This window comes from Psittacula echo (genome assembly GCF_963264785.1).
Source record: "Psittacula echo genome assembly, chromosome: 23".
NCBI lineage: Eukaryota > Metazoa > Chordata > Aves > Psittaciformes > Psittacidae > Psittacula > Psittacula echo.
Window position 1 is genome coordinate 537,156 of NC_137748.1, and position 23,267 is coordinate 560,422.

At 45.5% G+C, this 23,267-nt stretch overlaps 1 protein-coding gene across 4 annotated transcripts; it reads left to right on the top strand.

Moving 5' to 3' along the window:
- The first annotated feature begins 999 nt into the window (after window positions 1-999).
- DCAF7 (DDB1 and CUL4 associated factor 7) lies at window positions 1,000-17,548 on the top strand. Of its 4 annotated transcripts, none has more exons than XR_013958408.1 (8): window positions 1,000-1,370; window positions 7,661-7,819; window positions 8,185-8,296; window positions 9,340-9,458; window positions 9,980-10,189; window positions 10,748-10,865; window positions 11,250-15,454; window positions 16,153-17,548. XR_013958408.1 is itself a non-coding variant. In XM_080633662.1 (7 exons), the coding sequence occupies exons 1-7, from the start codon at window positions 1,233-1,235 to the stop codon at window positions 11,420-11,422; spliced, it is 1,029 nt and encodes a 342-aa protein (XP_080489788.1). In that variant the 5' UTR covers window positions 1,000-1,232; the 3' UTR covers window positions 11,423-17,548. The 4 variants fall into 4 exon arrangements, 2 of the variants coding, with proteins under 2 accessions (XP_080489788.1, XP_080489789.1); XR_013958409.1 differs by having other exon boundaries at window positions 11,250-12,072; window positions 15,386-17,548; XM_080633662.1 differs by having other exon boundaries at window positions 11,250-17,548.
- Window positions 17,549-23,267: the final 5,719 nt, after the last annotated feature.

Genomic DNA, 23,267 nt, shown 5'->3' on the forward strand with positions numbered 1-23,267 from the left:
CTTCAGTACAGGTCCTAGGGCATTGATGTCTCCAGCAAGGCTGATGGCACCTTGCAAACCCCAACCCAAATCAACCCAACCGGTCGCTGGCGTGGGCATATAAAGCACAAAACTCAAAAGCACAATCCCGGAAAGCCCCGAACACCTCATCCCAGCTTCTCCCTTTTGATAAAGGTTTGATAGATGCTTCCTCTTCCCCAGCCCCTTCCCTGGCAGGGTCCCGCTGCATTCCCTATAGGAGAAGCCCACTTCTAGCACTGCCGCCTTGCCCTTCGGTTAGATGCTGTGACAGTCCTAGGCTGCTGCTCATGTATCGAGCTCCCTTTGAGAGTAGTACAACCGTGAGCATCTCTTCCTCTGGAGTTTTAGCGTACACTTTGCTAATAAAGATGTTTTTGGCACCTAAATGTGGATTTCACCCGTGTTTGCTGGGAGCATCCCTGAACTCATCCCTGGCAGGCGCTGATGGGCCTTGGGGAGGCTGCAGGCAAACCCCAGTTGCTTCATCCAGGGAGTGTGGGACTCAGGGGTCAAGGATAGGGCCGGGGGGGGCTGCAGCCGGTTACCCCAAATGAAACCCCCTAATTAAGCTTTGGTTAATTAGAGCCAAACCCTTCCCCGGCACCAACTCAGCGGAGGCGGGATTCGAACACGCGGCCTCGCCCCCCGCTTGCCTCGGCCTGAGGTGACTGACACAGCTTCCAGCCAATCGATGATCAGTAAAACCCCAAGGTCCCGCCCCGCTCCACTGCGACCACTGGTAGCCAATAAGATGTCGAGAACTAGCGTGGCCTCCCTCCGGGGCGGAGTCAAGCGCGACGATAGGTTTCCCCCAGCCAGAGGGTGAGGAATGAAGGGCAAAGCCACCAATAGAAACCCAAAGAGGGCCAAACGGACGGGTAAATTAGCCAATAGGCGCCCGAGACTCTAAATGACAGCCAATCCGCACGCAGGGGCGGGGTTTCCCTCGTGGCTTCCGTTCCCGTTGTGTGAGGGGCTGAGTCCCGCACGGCCTCCGCGCTGCTCCCGCCGCCGCCGGGGTCCGGAGCCTGGGGGCGCGGCGCCGAGCTGCGGCCTCCCCCGCTCCCTGCACGGCCTCCCCGCACCCCTGCCCGCTCCGACTTCCCGCTCCCGTCAGCCGGGGCCATCGCTCTACCGAGCCCGGTCCCGCCTCGGCTAAGCCCGCTGCCCCCCTCAGCCCCGCCGCTGCCCGGGAGCCCCTCGGCCGAGCCATGTCGCTGCACGGGAAGCGGAAGGAGATCTACAAGTATGAGGCTCCTTGGACCGTGTACGCCATGAACTGGAGCGTCCGGCCGGACAAGCGGTTCCGTCTGGCGCTGGGGAGCTTCGTGGAGGAGTATAACAACAAGGTGGGCAGCGGGCCCGGCTCTGGTGGCAGCGGGACTGGGGCAGAGGGAAGGGGAGGAAAGGCTGACACTTTTATCCCAGTGGGCCCCTCACTGCAAGGGAGATACTGAGGTGCTGAAGCGGGGTCAGTGGAGCTGGTGCAGGGCCTGGAGCACAGTGTGATGGGGAAGGGCTGAGGGACCTGGGGGGTTCAGTCTGGAGAAGAGAAGGCTCAAGGGGGACCTGATCGCTCCCTACAACTGCGTGAGAGGAGGATGGAGCCAGGAGGGGCTGGGCTCTGCTCCCAAGGAACAAGGGATGGGACAAGAGGAACCGGCCTCAAGCTGCACCAGGGCAGGTTTAGATGGAGCTGAGGAACAATTCCTGCCCCAGAGGGTGCTCAGGCATTGGAACAGGCTGCCCAGGGCAGGGCTGCAGGCACCGGCCCTGCAAGGGTTCACACCCCGTGGAGACGAGGCCTCAGTGCCATGGGTTAGGGGTGGCCTTGGCAGTGCTGGGCAATGGTTGGACTTCGTGTTATTAAAGGCCTTTTCCAACCTGGTTTATTCTGTATTCCCTTGAAGGGCAGGATGCTGGCCTAGATTCAGGCTGGTTTCCTTCCTGTGAGTCCTCAGCTGATGGGAGACAGGGACTGGGGTGGGAAGAGCCATGGGTGCTGCTGCTGAGGAAGGGCCCTTTGCTGGAGCATGCCTGGTTTTTTGTCAGTATAAAGGATAGTTTGTGGCCAGGACTGAAGTTTGCTCCTATACAGGTGTCTGTGTTGGAAATCTCTGCTGTCCTCATGATACTTTCTTGCTGTCAGGACTTCTGTGTGATAACTTCTTTTCATAAGTGTCTAAACCATCACTGATCACTCAATACCTTTACTTTGCTCTTAGAACAATGGTGTAATGAGGCATGAGATTATATCTTCATTGTTTCCATGCCAGATATAAGTGGAGAGCTTTATGTTGAGACTGATAGAGGCTACGTGTTCACTAACACTTGTGCAGTCATTTCTGACCAGATTTTAATGTGCTGGTCTGGTGTAATGAATTCATCTAGGTAAGAGGGATGAGGAAAAGGCCGTAGCTGTAGAGGATCCTGAAGTTTGTGTGAAACTAAAGGTTTTGCAACTACAGTTTTGTGTGTTTATAGCATATGTGCATTGTAGCTTTGTCAGGAGGTTGTGAAAAATCATGTCAGAACGTTGGTATTGGGGATTACCGAGCTTTGTGCAGGATATAATGAGAGGGAGTGAAGGTACTGCCTAGGTGACGTCTTGCAGTACTTATATTACTGCACTTGCAGCTGCCCTAGACATGATCCTTGTGCTGAGCACTTCGTAGCTCAGGCAGGATGAGTTGGCTGTGGATGAGTTGTCTCCTTTCATTGGGAGTGCTGCTGGGAAGAGGCAGGTCCTGCAGCTTGAGAACTGAATTTGTTTAAAGCCTGACTTGGAAATGGTTTTGTAGTGTGTACTCTGAGAAGCCAAAACAACAAACTTGCCAACAGGTTGCTTGTTTAGAGGTTGTAGAAGTGGTTCATCAAGGGGTATGCATTTATGTTTGCCTTTACCTCCTTAAGTCTGGCCCATTCCCTGGGTTTGCTCTCAATGACAGCATGGTCAGGTCTTCTTTCCAATTCAGGCTTCACATGGAAAGAGGTTGAGTCAGCCCCTCTCTTTTCTGCCCTTTACACTCACAGTTGTTGCAGGCAGAAGGCACGTAGGACGATGTAAATCACTGCTATGTGTGAATGTTCCCCTCTGAACTTCAGGACTAACTATTCTGGTGACTTCAGTCCACATAAGCACCACATGCTCTTGAGTTTTATGTGGTGTAAAGAGCTGGAAGGTAATTGTATGAGAATGAGGGAGTGCCAGTCTGCATTCTGCTGCTATAGAAATAAAGATGGTGTGTGACTGAAATAACTTGACCAATAAATGTGGTGAAGCCTTCACTTTGCTGAGATGGTTTGCTGTGTCTCTAGTATTTCAAAGTTCTATTTTCTTCTTTTGGGGTGGATTTTTGTGTGTCTCTGTGTGTGGTTTTCTTTGGTGCTTTTTGTAGTGCTCTGAGGTACAGCCTTCCACTGCAGAAGGATAGTCAATGAGTAGTTACAAGTGTTGTTATTGCTTCAAGTATTGATGTTGTCCCCTTTACTTTGGGGACCAGAACAGGCTTGAGGGTGCTGTTTAATCTTTGCTTTCTTCATGATGTCTTACTATGACTCTCAGAGCTTTGCTGAATCTTTTAGAGGATACTGAAACACTCAGGGAGTAGCATCATGCTCCAGATTGGGAACTCCTGGACAGGTACTCTAGGGTTGTGTTGGGTGTACACTGGTTGTAAACTCTTTCAGCTCCAGCTTTTGTCAGTGGTATAACTAAGGGAAAGGGAAATTGTCCTGTGTAAGTGGTCCATAACCTTGTGCTGCAAAGGGTCTGGAGCAGTTGGGTTTATATCTGACTTTTGGGGTAAGTAGAAATGAAAGATTTTTAGAGGGTATGTGTGAAAGTTTTGTCCTCCTGCAGAATTTGCCCTTCCCAGTTGAGATGTTTTATATTGCTGATTTCTGACATCAGAATACACTTATAGGTGCAGTTGGCACTAATTAAAAGGATAATGAAAACTCAGTTTCAGTTCAGCTTTCTCTTTGCACTTATAATCTTTTGAGGTTTCTGACAATCTCCAAACATCTCTGTTCCTGATGTTGCAATGGTTTGTTCCAAAGGCTTTCTCCTTTAGTATGTTAAAAAAACCCCAGCAGTCTGGGATAGCCGTTCTAGCTTCCTTAAAATCTAACCAAATAGGTGAATGTACCTGTTTCCTTATTACTCTTCTAGTTTAGGGCTTCATTTAAGAAGTGCTACTCACTGTGAGGGAATTACAGTGAAAGGAAGAGGAGAGATTCTTGTCTCATTGGTCCCTCTGATTTTCTGTTTCTGTAGAAATTACCAGAGCTTGAAATACCTGTGTTACGTATGTGAAATGCCTGTTTACATCTCTCTTTTATGGAGAACTTGGATTTATTGACTGCCAAACCTTAATTTACTGCTATCCCCAATTCCCAGACACTTCTAAGCTCTGTCAGCCCCCACACTAACAGGCTCTGTAGCATACCAAAAGCTGGTTGCCAAGAACTGCTTGAACCCCAAGGGAGTTTTGTTTCAGCTCATACACCTTTGCTGATAAATCACTGGTACAAGAGAGATGACTTGCTCTGCTTGGAAGAACTACAATTATTTCAGGTAATGTTTCCTGAACTTCTGGGATTAGGAAACTGCTGTCAGCCTTCAGAATGACTCGTGGGTCACTGTAATGGGAGGGAGCAGAGCTGTTCATAAATCTCCCTGGTAATGCTATTCCACAGACTCCTGACTGTGGCTTCATGGGTCAGGAACCATGTGTGGAAAATATCAAGAAGGACTGGTTTGGGGATCTATCTGCAAGGCAAAACTGGAGTCCAGTTTAGAAAGCAGTGGAGAATAGTGCTGTGCACTGCTCCTCCTGTACCAAAGCACTGTTGTGACCGTGTGCTTCCCACCTTTGCCTGAGCAGTGCCTCAGATCAAGAGGGTTCAGGGTGGTTAGTTTACCAGAGTGTCATTGTTTTCTGTCATGCAAAGAAAACTTGATTGCATGTTGAAGATGAGTTGGTGCAGTGAGATCTTTCTGATTGTACCTGACCCTAAAAGAATGTTGTTCTTAGTAGTTACTAATTAGATTAAAGGGATATAGTTAAATAAAGTAATTTGAACTCACTTCACTGTTCCTTAAAGCACACAAGAAAAAGCAGCAAGCTGTCACCAAAGTGTGCATTGTTTAATTCTGTGTCCAATTCTTTTGGATCATGTTGAAGAGAGATGTCATCCTTTTAGAAGTTAAGGAATGCTGATGAAATGATTTCTTTACTGAGTTGCACACTTGCAATTAAGCCTTATGACAATCCAGATCCAATTTTAGCATATCGTAGTGTATTAGAAAAACATTAAATATTTAGGATTTCTGGCTACTGTCACAGTGTAATTACAAAACTAATGGAGGTGGAACACAGTGGTCCTGGTTTTCCCACTGGAATGAGCTGCAGGTAGATGCAGAATGGTTCAAATCGTATCCAGACTGACGGTTACTTTGCTGTTAGTGTCCCCTTGCTCTTACCTGGACTGGACTTCATGCAGCAGCACATCTTGCCTCGCAGGAGGGAGTGACAGGGCTCTAATACAATTAAGCATCCTGAAACTAATTCCATCTCCTCATGCCCAACCTGCACAAGAGGATGAATAGAGGGATTCTGTAATTCTTGTATGTGATCAAGGGCAAAGAGAAGAGTCATACCTTTGAATATGCTGAGTTAAGAAAGAGTAGAGCTTCTCAAGCAGTATTTTCTGCTCCTGTCTCTGGGCAGGCCAATGCCTCCTGCTCAGAGCTGTCACAGGCTGCTGCCAGTGTCAGACACCTGATCTGCAGCTCTTGCCCAGTGGTGTTAGTGCAAGTTTGGTTCTCCAAACTACATCTACAAACATCCCAGATCACAAAGATGCTGGGTTGTCACACAGTTGAGGGGTTAAACCTGGAGGTACAGTGCAGAAAGATGAACATTCACAGCAATGGAAGTGGGTCCTTTGCTGTTTGAGACTGGCTTCTGGTTCTGAGTATGTTGATTGCTTGTACTGAGCTGCAACCAGCAGAAGCAAAGCAGAAGAAATGCTTAGAGGTCGTTTGTCTTCTGATCCTGCCCTTGCCATGAGATTTTCTATCTCCAAGGACAATTTGCTTCCTTTGTAAAATCGGCTTAGTAGTTGTGATCCCTAAAGAAGTTTGAAAGCTCTGTGTCAGTCACTGCAGGAGACTGGGAGATTCTTAACTGATTCATACCAGAGTGTGAAGTATAATAAGGAGTAGCTGTAATAGAGTGTGAGGCAGACAAATAACACAGTTTCTAGAAGCATCCCATAGGGTCTTTTAGAACAAAACCATAGGGTTTGTTATGGGGTGGAAAGGACTTGTGACAGGGGCAAGGTTTGCATTTGTTATGAGCATCTCTAAATGGGCTCCTAACTGCTAATGTTGTAGTTTAGGATCCACTGAAGCATTTGTTGGTTTTCTGTTGTGTAGAAAACAGTAGATTTCTGATCTAGTTTAAATGTGTAGTTTATTAACCAAATTGCTTATCCCACAATATTCTGGATTCTTCCAGATAAACATTTGAGACAAAATCCATTAAGCCACTCTTTCCAGGAGGAAGCTGCTGTGTGGAAAGTATTGGGAAGTTCCTACCATGAGCAGCTTACAGGCACATTGTAGTGAGCTGTCCCCACGATGTTTGTGTTTGAGCAGCATTGAACACAGTGAGGCTTTCATACTGTTGGGTCCTGTGGTCACTGCTAGGTCAAACACATCCTCCCAGCACTATATTGTTCTGTGAGCACTTTGACATGTCAATGTTTTTCTAATAACATCATGTCTAGGACTTCAAGCATTACTTCAGGTGTTGTCATGACCAAGCTATGTGGAGATAGTTTCTTGTTTATTCTGTCTTGCATCACTCTGATGTGATTTAGCGCTTTCCCTGTCACATTACTGTGCAAGAAACCTAACTTGGAATTCGGGCACCAAGAATCCTTCAGTAGATCTGCTTTCTTGGCCTTTTCACACAAAACACTGGGATAATGATGGAAATCTTTGAGCTTTCCAATTCTGTTTTTAAGTCTGAATTCTGTTTTGCTTTCTGACTCATTGATGTGATTAATCTGGATCTTAATTTCATGCAGTTGTGACAGAACATTTTAGGTAATGGGATGCTGAAAACAGCTTGATTAATTAGCTGACGGGATCTGTCACAATCTGCAGGGTTATGGCCAAGGATTCCATGATATGGGCTTTAATTGTGGGTGGTTGTCGTGCAAACTGCAGCTCCTCCTGCTCTCTGAAAATGACCTTGCCAGCATCAGTTCAGTTAAAGATGAGTAGCAATAACATTTGTGCAGTTTAAGCCTGTGATTTAAACTAGGCTTTGCAATGTGGAAAAGAGAAGGGTGGTCTTTAATCCTTTAGGATTGGATTTTGCTTCATATGAGATCATCTCTTCAAAGTAAAGCACTGTGCGGATGATGTGGACTTCACTTGGCTTACATGCCCCAGCTTGGAAGCAAAGCTTTAATGATTTCTCATTCCATTGGCATGATGGGACTTTTATATTGTCCTTGAGGTTACAGAAGGTGTCTTTCTGAAATATATACTCAGTCTTAATGCTGTAGTTATAAATGAGTACTTTGATAAAGTGCTTTCTTTGAATATGGCTTCTTACAGGTGCAGCTTGTGGGTTTGGATGAAGAGAGCTCAGAATTCATTTGCAGGAACACCTTTGACCACCCCTACCCTACCACCAAGCTTATGTGGATCCCAGACACCAAGGGAGTATATCCAGACCTGCTGGCAACTAGTGGTGACTATCTGCGAGTGTGGAGAGTGAGTAAATCCTCCCTAGGAAAAGATGAACCGTGGTATTTGTTGGGTCTTAATCTCATTTTCACTCGAGAGCAGATTTCTTGAAGTGAGTTACTTTCCTTTCAGGGTGTCTTGCCCTTGCTACAGTATTAAGGCATAAAATCAAGTCAGAGCACTTGATGATTTGTTTCCTTAAGTGCAATAAATGTGCTAAATATAAAGATTATAGGAGAAGTTGGGTTATCATGGTAGTTGCTTTAGTGAAGATAGAGATGGTGATTGTGTTTTCCAGAGCTTTAGGATTAACACCTTATGTTTTGGGAAGTGCAAGCTGAACAAGTTATGTGATGTGGATGTTTAAATCGGATGTTTCACTTTCTCTCAAGGTGGGTGAAACAGAGACCCGACTGGAGTGTTTGCTGAACAACAACAAGAACTCTGATTTCTGTGCTCCACTCACATCATTTGACTGGAATGAAGTGGATCCTTATCTTCTAGGTGAGGCTGACAAAACAGTACGTGTTTGGCATGGAAAAGCCACACTTCTGAGTTCAGTCTGGTGAAGTCTGGGCTGTGACTGGCTGCTGTTTCATTGCAAGTCCCATGGTTAATCTGATAACTACTCAGTGGACAAACTTCGGCATCGTAAAGCTGCATCATTGTGCAGCTCATGGAGACTCTCTGCACAGAAAGGTGCCCTGTTCAATACAGAATAGGTTGGTTAAGTTGGATTAGGCATGTTCCTGATTTGCAGATAGGGAGGCTTACTCTTCAGGGTACGTAAGCTGCTGTTGTGCTGTTAAGAACTGATGTACATCAACTCCTGTGACTTATTTCAGTGTGTTCTGGAGTGGATAGAAAGCTGTGTACCAAGCTTTGTCTTTTGTGAAGCCATTTCAGCAGCAGGAGTTGAGCCAAAGGCCCTTAATTCAGTTGGAGGAGGGGGCTGAATGATTAAGGTTTAATTATAGCCTATGGGACAAATTGTGAATCCGAGATGCCTGATCCAGCAGAGGTTTGTTTCCCAGAAGAGTACAGCCATTTATGTCAGGGGGATTTGCCCAGAGATTAACAGTGATAATATGTCTTAGTAATTATTTACTACATGATTTATTTTTTGTGTGTTGCATCTCTCATCTCTTAAGAGCTTTACTGCTCCCCCCACCTTCAGCCCACAGGAACAACCAATTAATAATCACACAGTATTGCAACACTGATTGAATTTTGCTTTTGACATGCACATGAGACTTAGAGGATGGGAAAGCTCATCTCAGAGTTCCATCAGGCTTCTGAATAGATGGAAGTAGACATGAGCTATTTACACTTTATTCCTGTGTGCAAGACTATTTCTGCAGCTAAAAGGTCTGGGTCATTTAAATGCATGGTAAGCTCTTGGCTGTTTGACATTCCTGATTTCAGTCGTGTGTTGTTCTTGTAGCTATTTCAATCTGTAGATGTTGGAGGGTATTACGTTAATCCAGTAAGTGATTAAATACTTTGTGATCATATTAATTTTGATAACGACGTGTTTTTTGTTTCAGGTACATCTAGTATTGACACAACTTGCACTATTTGGGGTCTGGAGACAGGACAAGTTCTGGGAAGAGTAAATCTGGTCTCCGGCCATGTGAAAACCCAGCTTATTGCACATGACAAAGAGGTGACAGGGCTTTTTCTGGTGGTTTATGTTACATACTTTTGAAGTGGTAGAAAAGGAGCAGAACTTTTCTGTTTTCCCTCTTTTTCTTGAAAGATCTAATGATCCGAAAAGGTAATTTATCTAGGATTAAGATACACAGTTTTCAGTACTACCAAACTCGTTTAAACTCTACTATTGGCTATCAAAACTACTCTAGTTACTCATTGCAGAATCTGGACTTGAATGCTTGTTTTATTACACTATGCTCCTGAGTCATAGAATCCCAGACTGGGTTGGAAGGGACCTTAAAGCTCATCCAGTTCCAACGCCCTGCCACGGGGCAGGGTTCCACTAGAGCAGGTTCCTCCAAGCCCCATCCAGCTTGGCCTTCCTCCTCCTTTTGGCAAGTGTAATCACTAAGTACTTTACAGATTATGTCCCAACTAGGCCTGCTGTCCATAGATAACATCCTTCTTGGTGTGAAGGAGAAGGCAGTGTGCTCGCTAAAGCCAAGGTTTTCTTTCTGCCCTGTCACCAAACAGGTCTATGACATTGCCTTCAGTCGGGCAGGTGGTGGCAGAGACATGTTTGCTTCAGTCGGTGCAGATGGCTCAGTGAGGATGTTTGATCTCCGTCATCTGGAGCACAGCACCATCATTTATGAGGACCCACAGCACCATCCACTGCTGCGTCTCTGCTGGAATAAGCAGGATCCCAACTATCTTGCTACAATGGCCATGGATGGTATGGAGGTAAGGTGACAGCTCATCCTCTTTGGGTGCTGTGGTTTCTTGGTACTGCTTGGTAGTCAGCTCTTTAGAGGGCAGTGTCAGTACCTGAACTGGAGTATGATTAAGCATCAGTTCTTCATGCACTAACTTTAACTAAAGAAGTAACTTTGGCATTGTAAACTTGAAGATCTCTGTGTCCCATATATTTTAAGCTGATGTTTAAGAGTGGTCTGTGAGCCAGTTGAGCAATAACTTCCACATAAAATCTTACCTGCAGGTGTTTCAGTCACCTTGTTCTGGATTCAACATACAGGGCAGGATATCTTCATTTGTCAGCTGTGCTGCTTCAGGGAGGCACAATTCCTTTGCCCTTGTGTACCCTGCAAGCTCTCCCTGAGGTCTGACTCCTTTTGAGACATCTGGCACATTGACCAGGGTGAAGTTATTCTTTGAGAGCAGTGGTTGCTTCCCAACCACATCCTTTAGGAAAGGGCTGTATTTATAGCTTTAGCTCAAAATATTTGGTTTTCTGAAGAAACAAATGCAGGTTCCTAATTTGGTTGGTTTTTGTTCCTGAAGGTTGTGATTCTGGATGTCAGAGTTCCCTGCACTCCTGTTGCCAGGTTAAACAACCACAGAGCGTGTGTAAATGGAATTGCTTGGGCACCTCATTCATCCTGCCACATTTGCACAGCTGGTAAGTGTGATCCATCCCTACCCAGCTGCACTGGTGAACCCTTGAGTGTCTTTCAGTGCTATGAGGTGGACACTTAGCAGCTTATTGTGTGGTAGCAAAGCTCAGTGCCCAAACTGAACATGTGCTTTAGCTAAGCTGGAGTATGTTAATGTTCCTTAGCTTTTTGCAATCTAGTTCTTTAATGTTTTCAGTTGAAAGGAGTTCCACTGATCACTTGGTTTTCAGCTCTGTCCTGGGTCAAATCCAAGCTGATTTTGTTGGAGCATAGTTGTATCTCCGGCCTACAAAAGCTCTGTCCTGTATTAACTTCCTGGACTACATGCCTGTCAGTAGCCATGTATGGAGATCTTTGGTTGCATTTCCAATTTTCTCTTCCCTTTGCAGCGGATGACCATCAGGCTCTCATCTGGGATATCCAGCAAATGCCTCGTGCCATTGAGGACCCTATCTTGGCCTATACAGCAGAGGGAGAAATCAACAATGTACAGTGGGCATCAACTCAGCCAGACTGGATAGCTATCTGCTACAACAACTGCCTGGAGATCTTGAGGGTGTAACCTTACTGCTTCATGCCACAGTGAGGCAGGGCTGTGTAACTTCCCCTCCCCTCTAAAGTAGGAACAACGCAAGTCAAGTGGCCAGTATCTGTGTTGCTTTGCATCTACTGTTACAAGGAACTGTTACAATAATCAATGGCAGGTTTCTCCTGTCTCTCCAAGACTCTAAAATGCAGAGACGTGCTGAGCCTCTTGGACCTTCTGGGTTCTGGTTTCCTTCTTTTTCCCCCCTCAGTTAAAGTTCTGTATATTTGTTTGACTGTATTAAGAAGCTTGCAGGCTTTTAAGTTGCAGCATATGTCCATGTGTGTGTCAGCCAGCTGAGGTAGCACATCAACTAGTTTAAGAGATGCAGGTGCAAAACAAGGTGGGGGGGAAAAAGACACTGATGTTAACAGCCACCTTGGCAGGAATCTTTAGCATTCCTGTTGTTGCTGCCTCTAAACTGTTGAAACATTTGTATGTTTTTTATATATTGGGCTATAACTTTCTATTGAGTAAGGTGGTTTTCTTTCCTCCCTAATTCTTACTTTTGATAGGTGATCCATCTCCATATGCCCAAAGCAGGATCTCTTCCTTGATACAACACTTCAGGCTCCCTGGCAGTAAAGGCCTGCCAGAATTAACTGTTGCCTTGGCTCTTATACCTGGTGAGCTGGGCAGAATTTCCTGGTGCTGTGAAGTACAAGTACTTGTTGCACAACTTCTTTACACTTCTCTTATGCTAGAGGCAGTTGTTACTATGGTAGGCCTTATTTTTAACTTATAACTGGATTTGTGTGTATCCTGCACTTGTGTTAGCTGACGGAATGGTTATAGGTTTCAGGAAGAAGATACGTGCATGATTTAAGCTCCCAGGAGGTAAACTACTCCTGGCAAAATGTGATTTGTAATGGAGTTGGGATTGAGACTTCCAATCACATGATTTCCCTTCAGAAGACTTCCTATCTAAACCAAAATAAAATGGTTTCACACTTTGTAGGTTGCTTGATTGGCAAATGATCTGAGCAAGATTTTGGGCTTAAGCCTGTACTTTGGGCTGTGTTCCTGGGAGTTCTTGAGAGGACTGCAAAGCAATCTTGCTTTCCAAAGTGTATTTGCTTTGTACTGTCAGGTCTTGTTGAATGAGGGAGATGAATCAGAAGAGCTGGTCTGCTCTCAAGATAAAAGCTGTTTCTCTGAAAGAAATTATTCCCTAATGCAGTGCACAAAGATAGATGTAGAAGGAAAGAAAGTGCCATTGAGGCTAAGGTTTGGCACTTGTCACCCTCGTAGCTTCGGGGGATGTGCCCAAGGGCTTCTCTTTCAGTTTTGAAGAGTGGATCACTCTACAATAACACTTTTCAATCACAGCTGAGTGGGTTAGGCAAGATAAAGTCTTAATGTAATGTGGCTACTCAGATGGATGCTCTGCAGTACTGTTCTGGTGAAGACATGCCAAGTATAGCTGGTCTGGTAGGGTATTCCAGCTGAGTCTTGATGTAAATGTCAGAAACTATCGAAGTTCTTTCCACCTAGTGAGTATTCACCTGCAATTGGAGGCAGCAGGACACTGGCAAATGTGGATCTTGGCAGTTTGTGCAGGAAGGGCAAGTTGGGAATGTGATTGCAGTGAAACAGTGAAGCTGACACTGAAAGCCCTGTCAAATAGAGAACAGAATCGGAGGAGTTTCATCACTCTGGACATAGAGCAATACTCTTCTACAGGCTGCTTCTCAATGTGGAGCTCAGGAAATCACTGCCTGGCTTTGAATTTGATAGGATTTCAGTAGGAACTGCTTTATTCCATCACTCCTTTTACTGTCAGAGAGCCAAGAGACTCTCACACAGTTCAAGCTCATGTTTTGTCAATGCCATTCCATGTTTGGTTGTGGGATACTTGATAGAAAGCTTGATTTGACCTGAAGGTCGGGTTTTTCTTACTAGCAGCAGTGCTATGAGTCCCATAGATCTGATCTAGATGTCAGACAAATGTTAGATGACTGATTAGGGTACCACTTATTACAATAGCACTTCATCTTAAGCTGGCAAATACTAGTGCAGAACGAAGTGAAGATGAAGATTTCCTTAGTGGAAGCACTTAATGGCATTCACAGCTTTAGATACTCGTTTATAAATCTGTACTTGTCATATACTGTTTAACTATGAACTGTAGGAATAATATGCTGTGTTACTAAGAGGGAACTACCTGTAGTTTTAATACTTTCTGTAGTCCTCTTTATACTTCGAAGCCATCTTCTTGTATCGATGGCATGAGTAAAAGATGGTACATCTGTGGCTCACCTTAAAAATGCAGCTTTTACAGCTGCAGAGCTGTGCTTTAAAAAAGACAAAAGACAGTTTAAAGTCACTAAAAGACTCCATAGGCTATATTAAATGGCAAAGGCAGTCTATTCCTGGAGGAATACAATCTATTATACTAAGATGATGAGAGAGCATGCATAAAAGAGCTAATAGTCTGAATAGCCCAGGTAGCTTTTTGCTAGTGTTGGAAAACAATCCTGTTATGAACTTGATGAGTGTGAGTTCTTCCATCCATAAAACTGTTTAAAGTTATCTATGGAACTTGGAAACCTGTTGCAGACTTGTCAAAGACAAGTGAAGGCATCTTGTAGGCTCCAGTGGGTTCTAAATAAAGCCTGAATCCTGTTTGTTTAGCCAGTTGGGGTACTTTCTGGATCCACAGCATATTGCTTTGGGCATAATCCATTGTCATTCTTCATGTGAAATTACATTTGAAGTCACTGGAGGCTGGTTTAGAACAGGGACATGCTCCTTAAAATAGCTTCTTTTCAAAGGAGTCACTTGAAAGGTTAATGACTGAAAAGACATGAAAATCCTCATGGGTGAGATGTTCTGTAGTGCAAATGACACTTCCAGATAGAGAAGGAAGTGAGAGGCCTTGGTGCCCTTTTGCCGGCACCTGCTGACACAGAGGCAGGAAACTCATGGTCTGCCTCCTGCTTCAAGTTTATTTGCAGGATAAAATAAGCCCCTGAGCCTTGTCACTATGGCCCGTGATTCAGAAGGTACAGTTTTTGTCATGTTTTACCTGCTTAACAATGATGTTGAGTGTAAAGGCCCTATAAGCATTAGTTTTTTCCATAAGATTACTGCACAAGCAGAGGATGCAGAGCAACTGCTTTCAAATGCTTCATATCCCTTGAGTACAAAGTAACATGAAGGGAAAAGTGAGCATCAGTGAGGTTAGCAAAGCAGAACATCACGTGATATTGTTGGTACAGGCAAGATTGATTCTGGGGCAGAAAGATACAGATTTATGTAGTTCTGTATCACTTCTCCAGTCGATTAATTCCAGATGCTGAACTAACGTTTGGTGGTTATATTCTGTTTTAAACCAAGTTCTCTTGGTTTAAACAGAACATAGATTCCTGCTTATATATTGGCTCTCAACCAGGAGATCTCGATCATGTAAAACTCATTAGTAAGGTGAAAACAAGTTGGCTGGCGCATTAGTGCAGAGGATGCCAGCTCTGTTAATTCTCTAAATGAAATGGGCTATGGGAGGTTGCATCTCTGGGAATTGTACTGCGTGCAGGGATTTAAAAGGCAAGGATCTGAGTGCTCTGACAATCTATTTAGAAAGAAAACAAAGTGGTTTCAAAGAATGATACAAAAGGAGGCTGGATAATACAGGTTGTTCCTTACGGAACCTTGAAATGTACTTAACAGGGGAGGCATTGCCTCTCATAAGTCAAACTTAATGATCCTTTCAAAACTTAGCTGCAAGTACTCTCCTGAATGTTCTGGATAATAGTAAAAAGATCTATTTTTGCCTGGTGTTGCAATGAGAAAGCTGCATCAGTCTCCACTGCGTGGATCACTGCGTGCCAGAGACTAGGTGAGGGGAGGAGTCCCATAGATTAGAATTCACAGATGCTCTTGTGCTTGTTTTAAATGTAAATGAAGAAAGCTGAGTGTGTCTGGGTTGTTCTCTTGCAGATGGCACTTTATCAAGTATATTTTTGGTGAGATTAGGAGGGGAGTCATCTTTTCCTCAGCCCTTTTAAGGTAGGCATTTGTCTGTGTGTCGTAGGAAATGTTAACCACCACGGTCACCAAAACCCTAAACTGGCTGTGGTGCTTGTGGACCCTCTTTTGGTTCCACTGAACACCAAAACTGAGCACTTGACAATGCTGTTAATGTGAAACTGAAGCTCTGTATTGAGACTGCCACAACCAACCTAAGCAACCTCGTGCTGCTTGTCACCCAGAGAGTCCCTTTTGCTGAGGACCTTGACGGCGCTTTGAGTCTTCTGCCGTCCGAACACGATGGCAGAAGTTGGTTGTGTAAAGATGTAGCTGGATTCTTTGCTTAACTTATTTTTGTCATAGACAAACTGCAGCTGCTGTCTGTAAAGTCTAACCTGAACTCTGGAGCTTGTCCTTTCTTTCTTAGTGGTATTTAAACTCTTTCAGGCCATCCTGAAAAGGATGAACAGCAGCAAGGGTAAGCTCTTGGCTCAGTAGATTGCACAGTTCCATCAAGGTACTGAAGGGTTTAGTCTTTGCACGGCTAACTGGTCCTACCACCCCAAATCCTGGCTATGTTACCCCATCAGTTAACACATTCTCTCTGATACATATTTCCTGCTTTCTAGCAGTATTCCAGAGCAGGCCTGTACTTATGGTACAGCAAACATGAAAAGGAAGTGTCCCAAAATCAGCTCTGGAATGAGCAATGTCCCCGCTTCTCTTGATCTTTGCAGAGAATCCAAGGAATCAGTTGTATGTGGCACTTACTGAGCACTTTCTCACACTTACTTGGAGATGCAGCTGCATTCCCCCTGCTTACCTGAGAACAGTCAGGACTGTCTGGTTCTCAAGGACATTGAGAGGACTGCAGCATGCCCCGGCTCCTCTCTGTAAATGGAAGATGTCCCCAGTACTTCTTATCAGCACCTTTCACCAGCACTAAAACCTGGTAATAAACAATGCAGCTAAATCCCAGTCGCTCACTAGTGATTCATGGCAGACTCCAGAGGCAAAGGCACCTGTGAGCCTGGCTTGCTGCTGCTCCATTCCAGATGATCCCTTTGCCAAGTATCCCAGTGGCCTTTCGTGCAGCCTCTGATACTTGGCATCAAACTAGAATCCCTGTCATCATAAAAGCAATGTACAAAGTTACCCACGTGGCTTCCATCAAGTTGATTTCTGGTCAGAAAATGTAACCAAGAGAAGAAATAAGCTGTTTCCTGAAGAAAACGCTCTGGCCACAAGTAGCTGCGAGCCCGTGTTCCAGCTCTCATCTCTTGCAGTTTGCTTTCCTGCTTGCAAGACGTGCGACTCACAAGTCCCCTCGGATAGAGATGAGGATGAGTCAGTGGAACCTGAGCAGGGGCAGAAATGCATGAGGCAGAGAAGGAGTGAGTCTGGTCCAGCTGAGAAGCTTTTCTTTTCCTTTGACACCCTGGTAAATATGAATTCTGCAATCTACTACTTAAGAGGAACCTTTTCTTTAGTTAGCCTTGGGTTGGTAGCAGTGCACAACGTAACTGAAACCTGTTGCACCGAAGCATTTTTGTTCCCAATAGTCAAGTAGATGTTCACTTTTCTGTGTGTTTTCCCTTCTGCTCTTCCCAATCACCGTCCTGTTGTGGTAATTTCCTGAAGGTGTAATCTTTGTAGCATGATTGTACAAGCATCCATAGGCGATTCCTGACATCTTGTTCTCACTAAACTATGTTAAAGCAATAGTAGTTCTACTTCTGTCCTCCTTTTCTCCTCCTTCCCTATTGAGATTTGTAACTCTGCCGCTGTCCTAGGGGAATCCTAGTATCCTGCTCTTCAGCAGACCTATGTTGTTGACATGGATAACTGCAGTGTCCCTATATTCCTTTATTTTTATGGAGAAAATACAAAACCCAGTTTTGTTACAATGGATTTTAACACCTGAATCATGGAACCATGTTGTTGAAACTGTAAATTTAAAGGCAACTTTCTGAAATGGCTTGGACGTTGCATCCTTTTATGCTCTTTCCTGCTTCCTATGTAGTTCTATTCCGGTTTTTTAACCTCCTTTCTAAGTTTCAGCCTCCTGTGTATTAGGTACAGTATTTTCTGCCTTTCATACTTTGTAATAAAAATGGAACATTTGTAGATCGACTGCAGTTCACTGTGTGGTGATCCTGGGATCCATTGGGATGAGCAGGGAGGGACGCAAGCTTCTTCCCTTCTGAGTGAAGCTTATTGCCATTGAGGGGAGGGCTGTTGCTTTATCTTGTCTCTGCTGAAGTGTATTGATCTCTGACCCTAAACACCCAAACTGCATCATTGTGGTTACTCCGAGTTGCAAGTTACTCCCAACAATTGCGTCAGGAGCCCAGTCACAACAGAACTGGGATGGGATGGTTAATGCATGTGGACTTCAAATACTCGCTGCTGTGGGGTCCCTGTATGTGAGTCGTGTTTGTGCTTAGGGTTTGTCTAGTGCTTGTTCCCTGCACAGCAAATGGTAATTCCCTGCCTCTTGTTAAGATGAACCCAAATAATTGGTCTCTGAGGCTTTCTTGAGTACAGGTAAATTGAAGACAAAGCAATTAGGTGCTGATTTAGCTTCTAAGTCTCTCCTGTGTCCAGGTGAGCTCTGTTCAAGGGTGTTTTCTGTACAGGCTCAGTCACTGGTGTCATCAGAACTGGGACTTAGAGGGGAATAGATTGGCAGAACTTGGAGGTTTGGGTTTCCCTTAGACCTCGGTGAGCAGGACTGATGCCTTCAGTCAGTATTTAGATGAACTCCAGGTCAGCTGAGCTGTTGTCTGGCAATGCTGGATTCCTCTCTAACTCTTTGTGTACAGGCTTTGAAATCAAAGCTGCTTAAGCTTCATGACCACAGTGGAAAGAGTTGCCTGTGAAGATGCTACAGTGGTTTTTAATCTATATATGGACTTTGTTCTCATGGTCCTTATTTGGAAAAGATGCTTTCCTTCTAAGTATTGTTTGTATTTTACCATAGAGATGTATTTACATCCTCCTAGATACTGCATCCTCCTGGATAGTTTGTTTTCCCTGGATCTGTGCTTTGGATCTCTCTGACGGAACTTTCTCAGCTTCCACTCCAGTGAAGGAAGGCAACTTTGGAGCTGCAAAAAGGAGCTGGTAGATGAGACAAGCAGCAAAATGTCTGTTAGTGGGGAGAGAACAGTACCATAAAAGCCTGGAGAGGAATATGGGTAGAAAAAGAGATGAAGAAAAAGTATTGAGGAGCAGCTGATCTCTGGCTGACTTGCTCTGATGGCAGCTGTAAGTGAAAAGCACACCGTCACTGATCAGTAAGTGCCTTGAAAACAGTGGAAATGAAAGAAAACCTCTATGGGAACAGAACAGACTCTGCATAGGGGCAGAGAAACGGTGGTTATCTGAGGTGTCTGGGGGCCTGTGACTGTAACAAGCATTTAATTGGGTGCCTTTTACTTAGTGCTGTTCTATAAACAGTCCAGGCTGCCAGCTCAGAAGGAAGGAATGATCTGAAAGCGTGTAACATCTCTAACATCCTTCCTGCTCTTCCTTCTCTTTAGCTTTGCCCATTCCACCAGCAGAACGGCTCCTGGTTCTTAACCAGTTTCTGAGCCCCCTCTACTGGAGTGCTCTCAGCAGCAGGACAGGAGCAGTGGAACAGGACAAGGAACAGGACAGGTATTGCAGCTGCTCTTCAGAGGCTGGGCAAAGGTGCTCTAGGCAGGCTCTAAGGAGCTTCCCATGGTTGATGGATGCTGCTGGAGGTGAGGTAAGGTTTGGCCAATGTATCTCCTGCCATCCTGCCCTGCAGTTGGATAATGATGTTGGGTTCCCATTAACTTTGCTTTCAAAGCTGAGAGCACAAGAAGAAAGCATCAGCAGCATCAGAACTGCCTGAAATGGCCGAGATTACTCTTCCCTCAGATCTGCAGCAAGGAGTGCACAACCCTTTCATCATCCTTTGAAGATTTACAGGTTTCTCCTCCTCCTCTCCTTCAATTTATTAGCTCTTCTCACTGCTCCTGTTCAGTGTTTCTGGCTGTGGAGCCTGAGATGTAGAATAAGGAAGTCTTGGTATGGGACAAGGCGCAGCGTGGAGACTGCTCAGCTCCCCAGGAAGGATGTGTCTACCTAAACAAAAAGGGCCACAGGAAGGAAAGAAGAAATAGTACATCTGATAGCAAGGAGAGGCTCATTGAGTCACACAGGTACACTGCGGACATGGAAACACTTCCCAAAGAGAAAATAAGGTGATAAAGAGACTGGGCAAAGATGCAAGGAGTTAAATCCTATTGCAGACTTCCTTTGTAGCTTTGAACAAGTCACTGGCTCTCTGTGCAATGCCCTTTAAATCCCTGACATAGGGATTACATTTCCTTTTCATGCTGTGTGATGGGCCGCTATAAAAGTTCCCTTAAACCAAATGGACTGACTATAGAAATGCAGGAGCTCCTGGAGAGGTGGGTTTGATGTTAAATGGCCTCAAACAACCTGAAGAGCTTCAAGTGAAGAGTTATTGTTGCTGTTGACAGGAATGAAGCTTCTCTTCTGCAAAGCTGCAGCTGTGAAAGGATGTGGGCAATGGGGGTGGAAACCCACAGCGTTATCAGTTTGTACTGGAACGTTCTGGGTAAAACCTGATTCACATCACTTTGATGCACAAAATGAGCAGCATCAAGTAGACAATAAAGGCCTACTTGAATTGCTTTTTCCTGTTTTCCTCAACTTACACCAAATAGGGGCATCTCTTGTGGTAGGTACTTTAATTCCAGTTCAGGAAAGGTGTATCAGCTTGTCAGGGGAATAAAAGGCAAGAAGGGTCCACAGTGGTACCCAAAAGGCTTAATGTAGGTAGTGTTGTGATAATGTGTGTGAAAGGGCAATAGAACCACAAACTGGCGTGTAAAAAAGGCAGGTTTAGACATTGAGACATCTCCACTCTGCCCATGTGAGACCCCACTTGCAGCACTGTGTGCAGTTCTGGGGTCCTCAGCATAAGAGGGCCATGGAGCTGTTGGAGCAAGTCCAGAGGAGGCCATGAGGATGAGCAGGGGCTTGAGCAGCTCCTGTATGGAGCCAGGCTGAGAACATTGGGGCTGTTCAGCCTGGAGAAGAGAAGCTGCGTGGAGACCTCAGAGCAGCTTCCAGTATCTGAAGGGGGCTACAAGGATGCTGCAGAGGGACTCTTCATCAGGGCCTAGAGCGATAGGACAAGGGGTGATGGGTTCAAACTGAAACAGGGGAAGTTCAGGTTGGAGATAAGGCAGAAGCTCTTCCCTGTGAGGGTGCTGAGGCGCTGGCCCAGGGTGCCCAGAGAAGCTGTGGCTGCCCCATCCCTGGCAGTGTTCAAGGCCAGGTTGGACACAGGGGCTTGGAGCAAGCTGCTCCAGTGGAAGGGGTCCCTGCCCGTGGCAGGGGTTGGAGCTGGATGAGCTTTAACGTCCCTTCCAACCCAACCCATTCCGTGATGAGGTTTGATAGGTGGGTGAAGCAATGAACTGTTAAGAATAAATCATTCTATTTTCAGTTTGACAAAGGAGAGGCAAAAAGCTTCAGTGCAATCCAGACACCCTGGGCAGTTGGAGATGGAAAGAACATGTTTTACCAGCGTGGCTGTCATCCTTCCATCTGCTGGGAGCTCCTGCTCACTGTCACAAGCTGTCTGACACCTTTTGGGCTTACCTAAACCAAGCTTCTAGACAAGGGGAGTGCAGTCAGTCTCGTTCAGCAGGACTTCAGCTGAGGATGGTATGTGCAAACTGGAAGACAGGCAAAAATCCCAGCTGGCGAGGTGACAATGGAGTGTTTTGACATCAGGGCTGGTGCAGCAGGGAATTAATACCGAGTTCCTCCAGTTCTGGTCCCACGAGTAATCTCACTTAAAGCCTTTTTCTAATGACCTTGGCACAAAAAGCGAGTGTGATAATTAAATGTGGTGCTGAACAGAAGTGGAATAACTTAGAGGATCGATGCCTTTGAAGAGTGAGAAATAAGAGATGAGATGTAGCAGCAGAAAGTGCAAGGCTGTGATTTTAGCCAGAAGAAGAAAACTGTGAAGGATGCTGAGAGTTTTCCTGCATCTTGGAAATGAGTGAGGAAAAGACGCTGGGATTTAGTAGTTGATAAAGGATGGTGATGTGCCACCGTGAAGCTGGGAAAAAGCATGGAGAAAAGTCGGTCCAAGAGCAGCTCTGTGTGCTGTCATACAAGAGAGGGGAATTCAGATTGGAACTGGGGGGAAACCTGCTCTAGCGGAAAGTGCCCCTGCCTGTGGCAGGGGGCTGGAACTTGATGAGCTTTAAGATCCCTTCAACCCAAACCAGTCTGGGATTCTCCGATTATGAAGAGAGAGTGAATTACTTGTGCATTACAATGATGTGATTGTCTTGATGTACTTAAAGAGAAAATACCAGAGAAGAAGAAAGGATTATTTAAGTAAAAGGATAATCTTGGCATGAAAACAACTGGCTGTAAACTGGCCACAAAAATGGGATTGAATACGCAGGAAAGCTGGACATACTTTTCTAGCATCAGAGCAATAAGCCAGAATTTGAAAGAGAGAAGCCAAAGTCAAAACCCTATCAGCATCAGTCTGGTTTGGGAATTTCAAGCTGGAATCTCTGGAGGTCATCTAGTCCAACCCTCTGCTCGAAGCAGGCCACCTTCAGTGTTCAATTGTTGGCTGTGTCCACAGCTGCTTGCTGTAGAGAGACCACATCCTTTGATCCAAGCATTGCATTACACATCTTTGTGACTACCTACTATGACACTGTGAGATCTTGTTATTGTCCTATCTACTCAATGAGATCACAGATAGTGTTGTCATGCTTTGGCCAAGTCCCAACTTCCTCCTGCTCTGTGGGTTTTGGATTCCCACACTTGCCCACCCTTTTGAGCCATTTCCAATCTAGTTTCTTCTTTGTGTGCCTTACCCAATTGATGTAACCTTTTTGCCATTGCTGCTGCATTAACCATGAGCAAAACCCACTTAAAACCTAAATTTTAATCTGGTTTTAAAAAAACCCCTAAGTTTTAATCTGGTTGCCAGATTGAAAAGCAGCTGCTAAAACATCTGCTGGAGGTGGGTTTCCCAGCAGCAGGGTGCCTATTGCAACACCAGGGAAGAAGGGCTGTGCTTCTCTATGAGAAACCAGACTGTTGCTGTCCCTTTGGCAGCAAATGTGCTGTAACAACCTCATACAGTGGGGGACCTGTGGTGGCAACAGGATCTTTTATTAGAGGAGCTGGTAGAGGTAACATCTCTCGCCATGGATGCTGAGTGATGCTCTAGGTTATTGTCTCACTCTTTACTTTTGAAACCAAAAGACTCCTCCTGCCTTCAGTGTCTTTTAGGCTTTTTAACACTCTTGGGGTTTGGGTTTTGATTGGGGTTTGGTTAGTTCTTTCCCCCTCTTAAAGAAAACAAATTGGTTTTAAAGCAACAATTAAGCTCTACTTAGGAGAGCAAAACAACGGGGTCAGTGTGCGCAGGGTCCATTTCCTCCTCTAGGCGACTTTGTCCACCCAGAACAGTGGCTTAGGGGAGACCTGGTTTTGGGCTGCACAGGACGCTGATGTTTGAGAACAGGTAGGGAAGGACGAGGCGGTGGGATGTGCCCTGTTGCGGGTGATGGGCGCGGATGATGCTGGTTCCTGGATGCTCGCAGGAGAGGACGCCCTCTATGCAGGCGGGCTCTAGGACCCGGGCGGGCTCTAGGACCCGGGCGGGCTCTAGGACCCGGGCGGGCTCTAGGACCCAGCCGTCACTTTGATTGGCAGCACACTGAGGGCCGGCTCTGGGCTGCCCCCGCCTATTGGCAGGCGAGGGGGCGGGGCTAACCCGCGATCGAAACGGGCCCCTGTCATT

What these genes read in the sequence shown, in the direction of transcription:
- DCAF7 (XM_080633662.1), top strand. Translation starts at nt 1,233, where the DNA reads ATGTCGCTGCACGGGAAGCGGAAGGAGATCTACAAGTATGAGGCTCCT. An exon ending in ACTATCTGCGAGTGTGGAGA is followed by an intron (nt 7,820 to 8,184) that starts GTGAGTAAATCC and finishes CTTTCTCTCAAG; the next exon opens with GTGGGTGAAACAGAGACCCG. An exon ending in TGGCCATGGATGGTATGGAG is followed by an intron (nt 10,190 to 10,747) that starts GTAAGGTGACAG and finishes TTGTTCCTGAAG; the next exon opens with GTTGTGATTCTGGATGTCAG.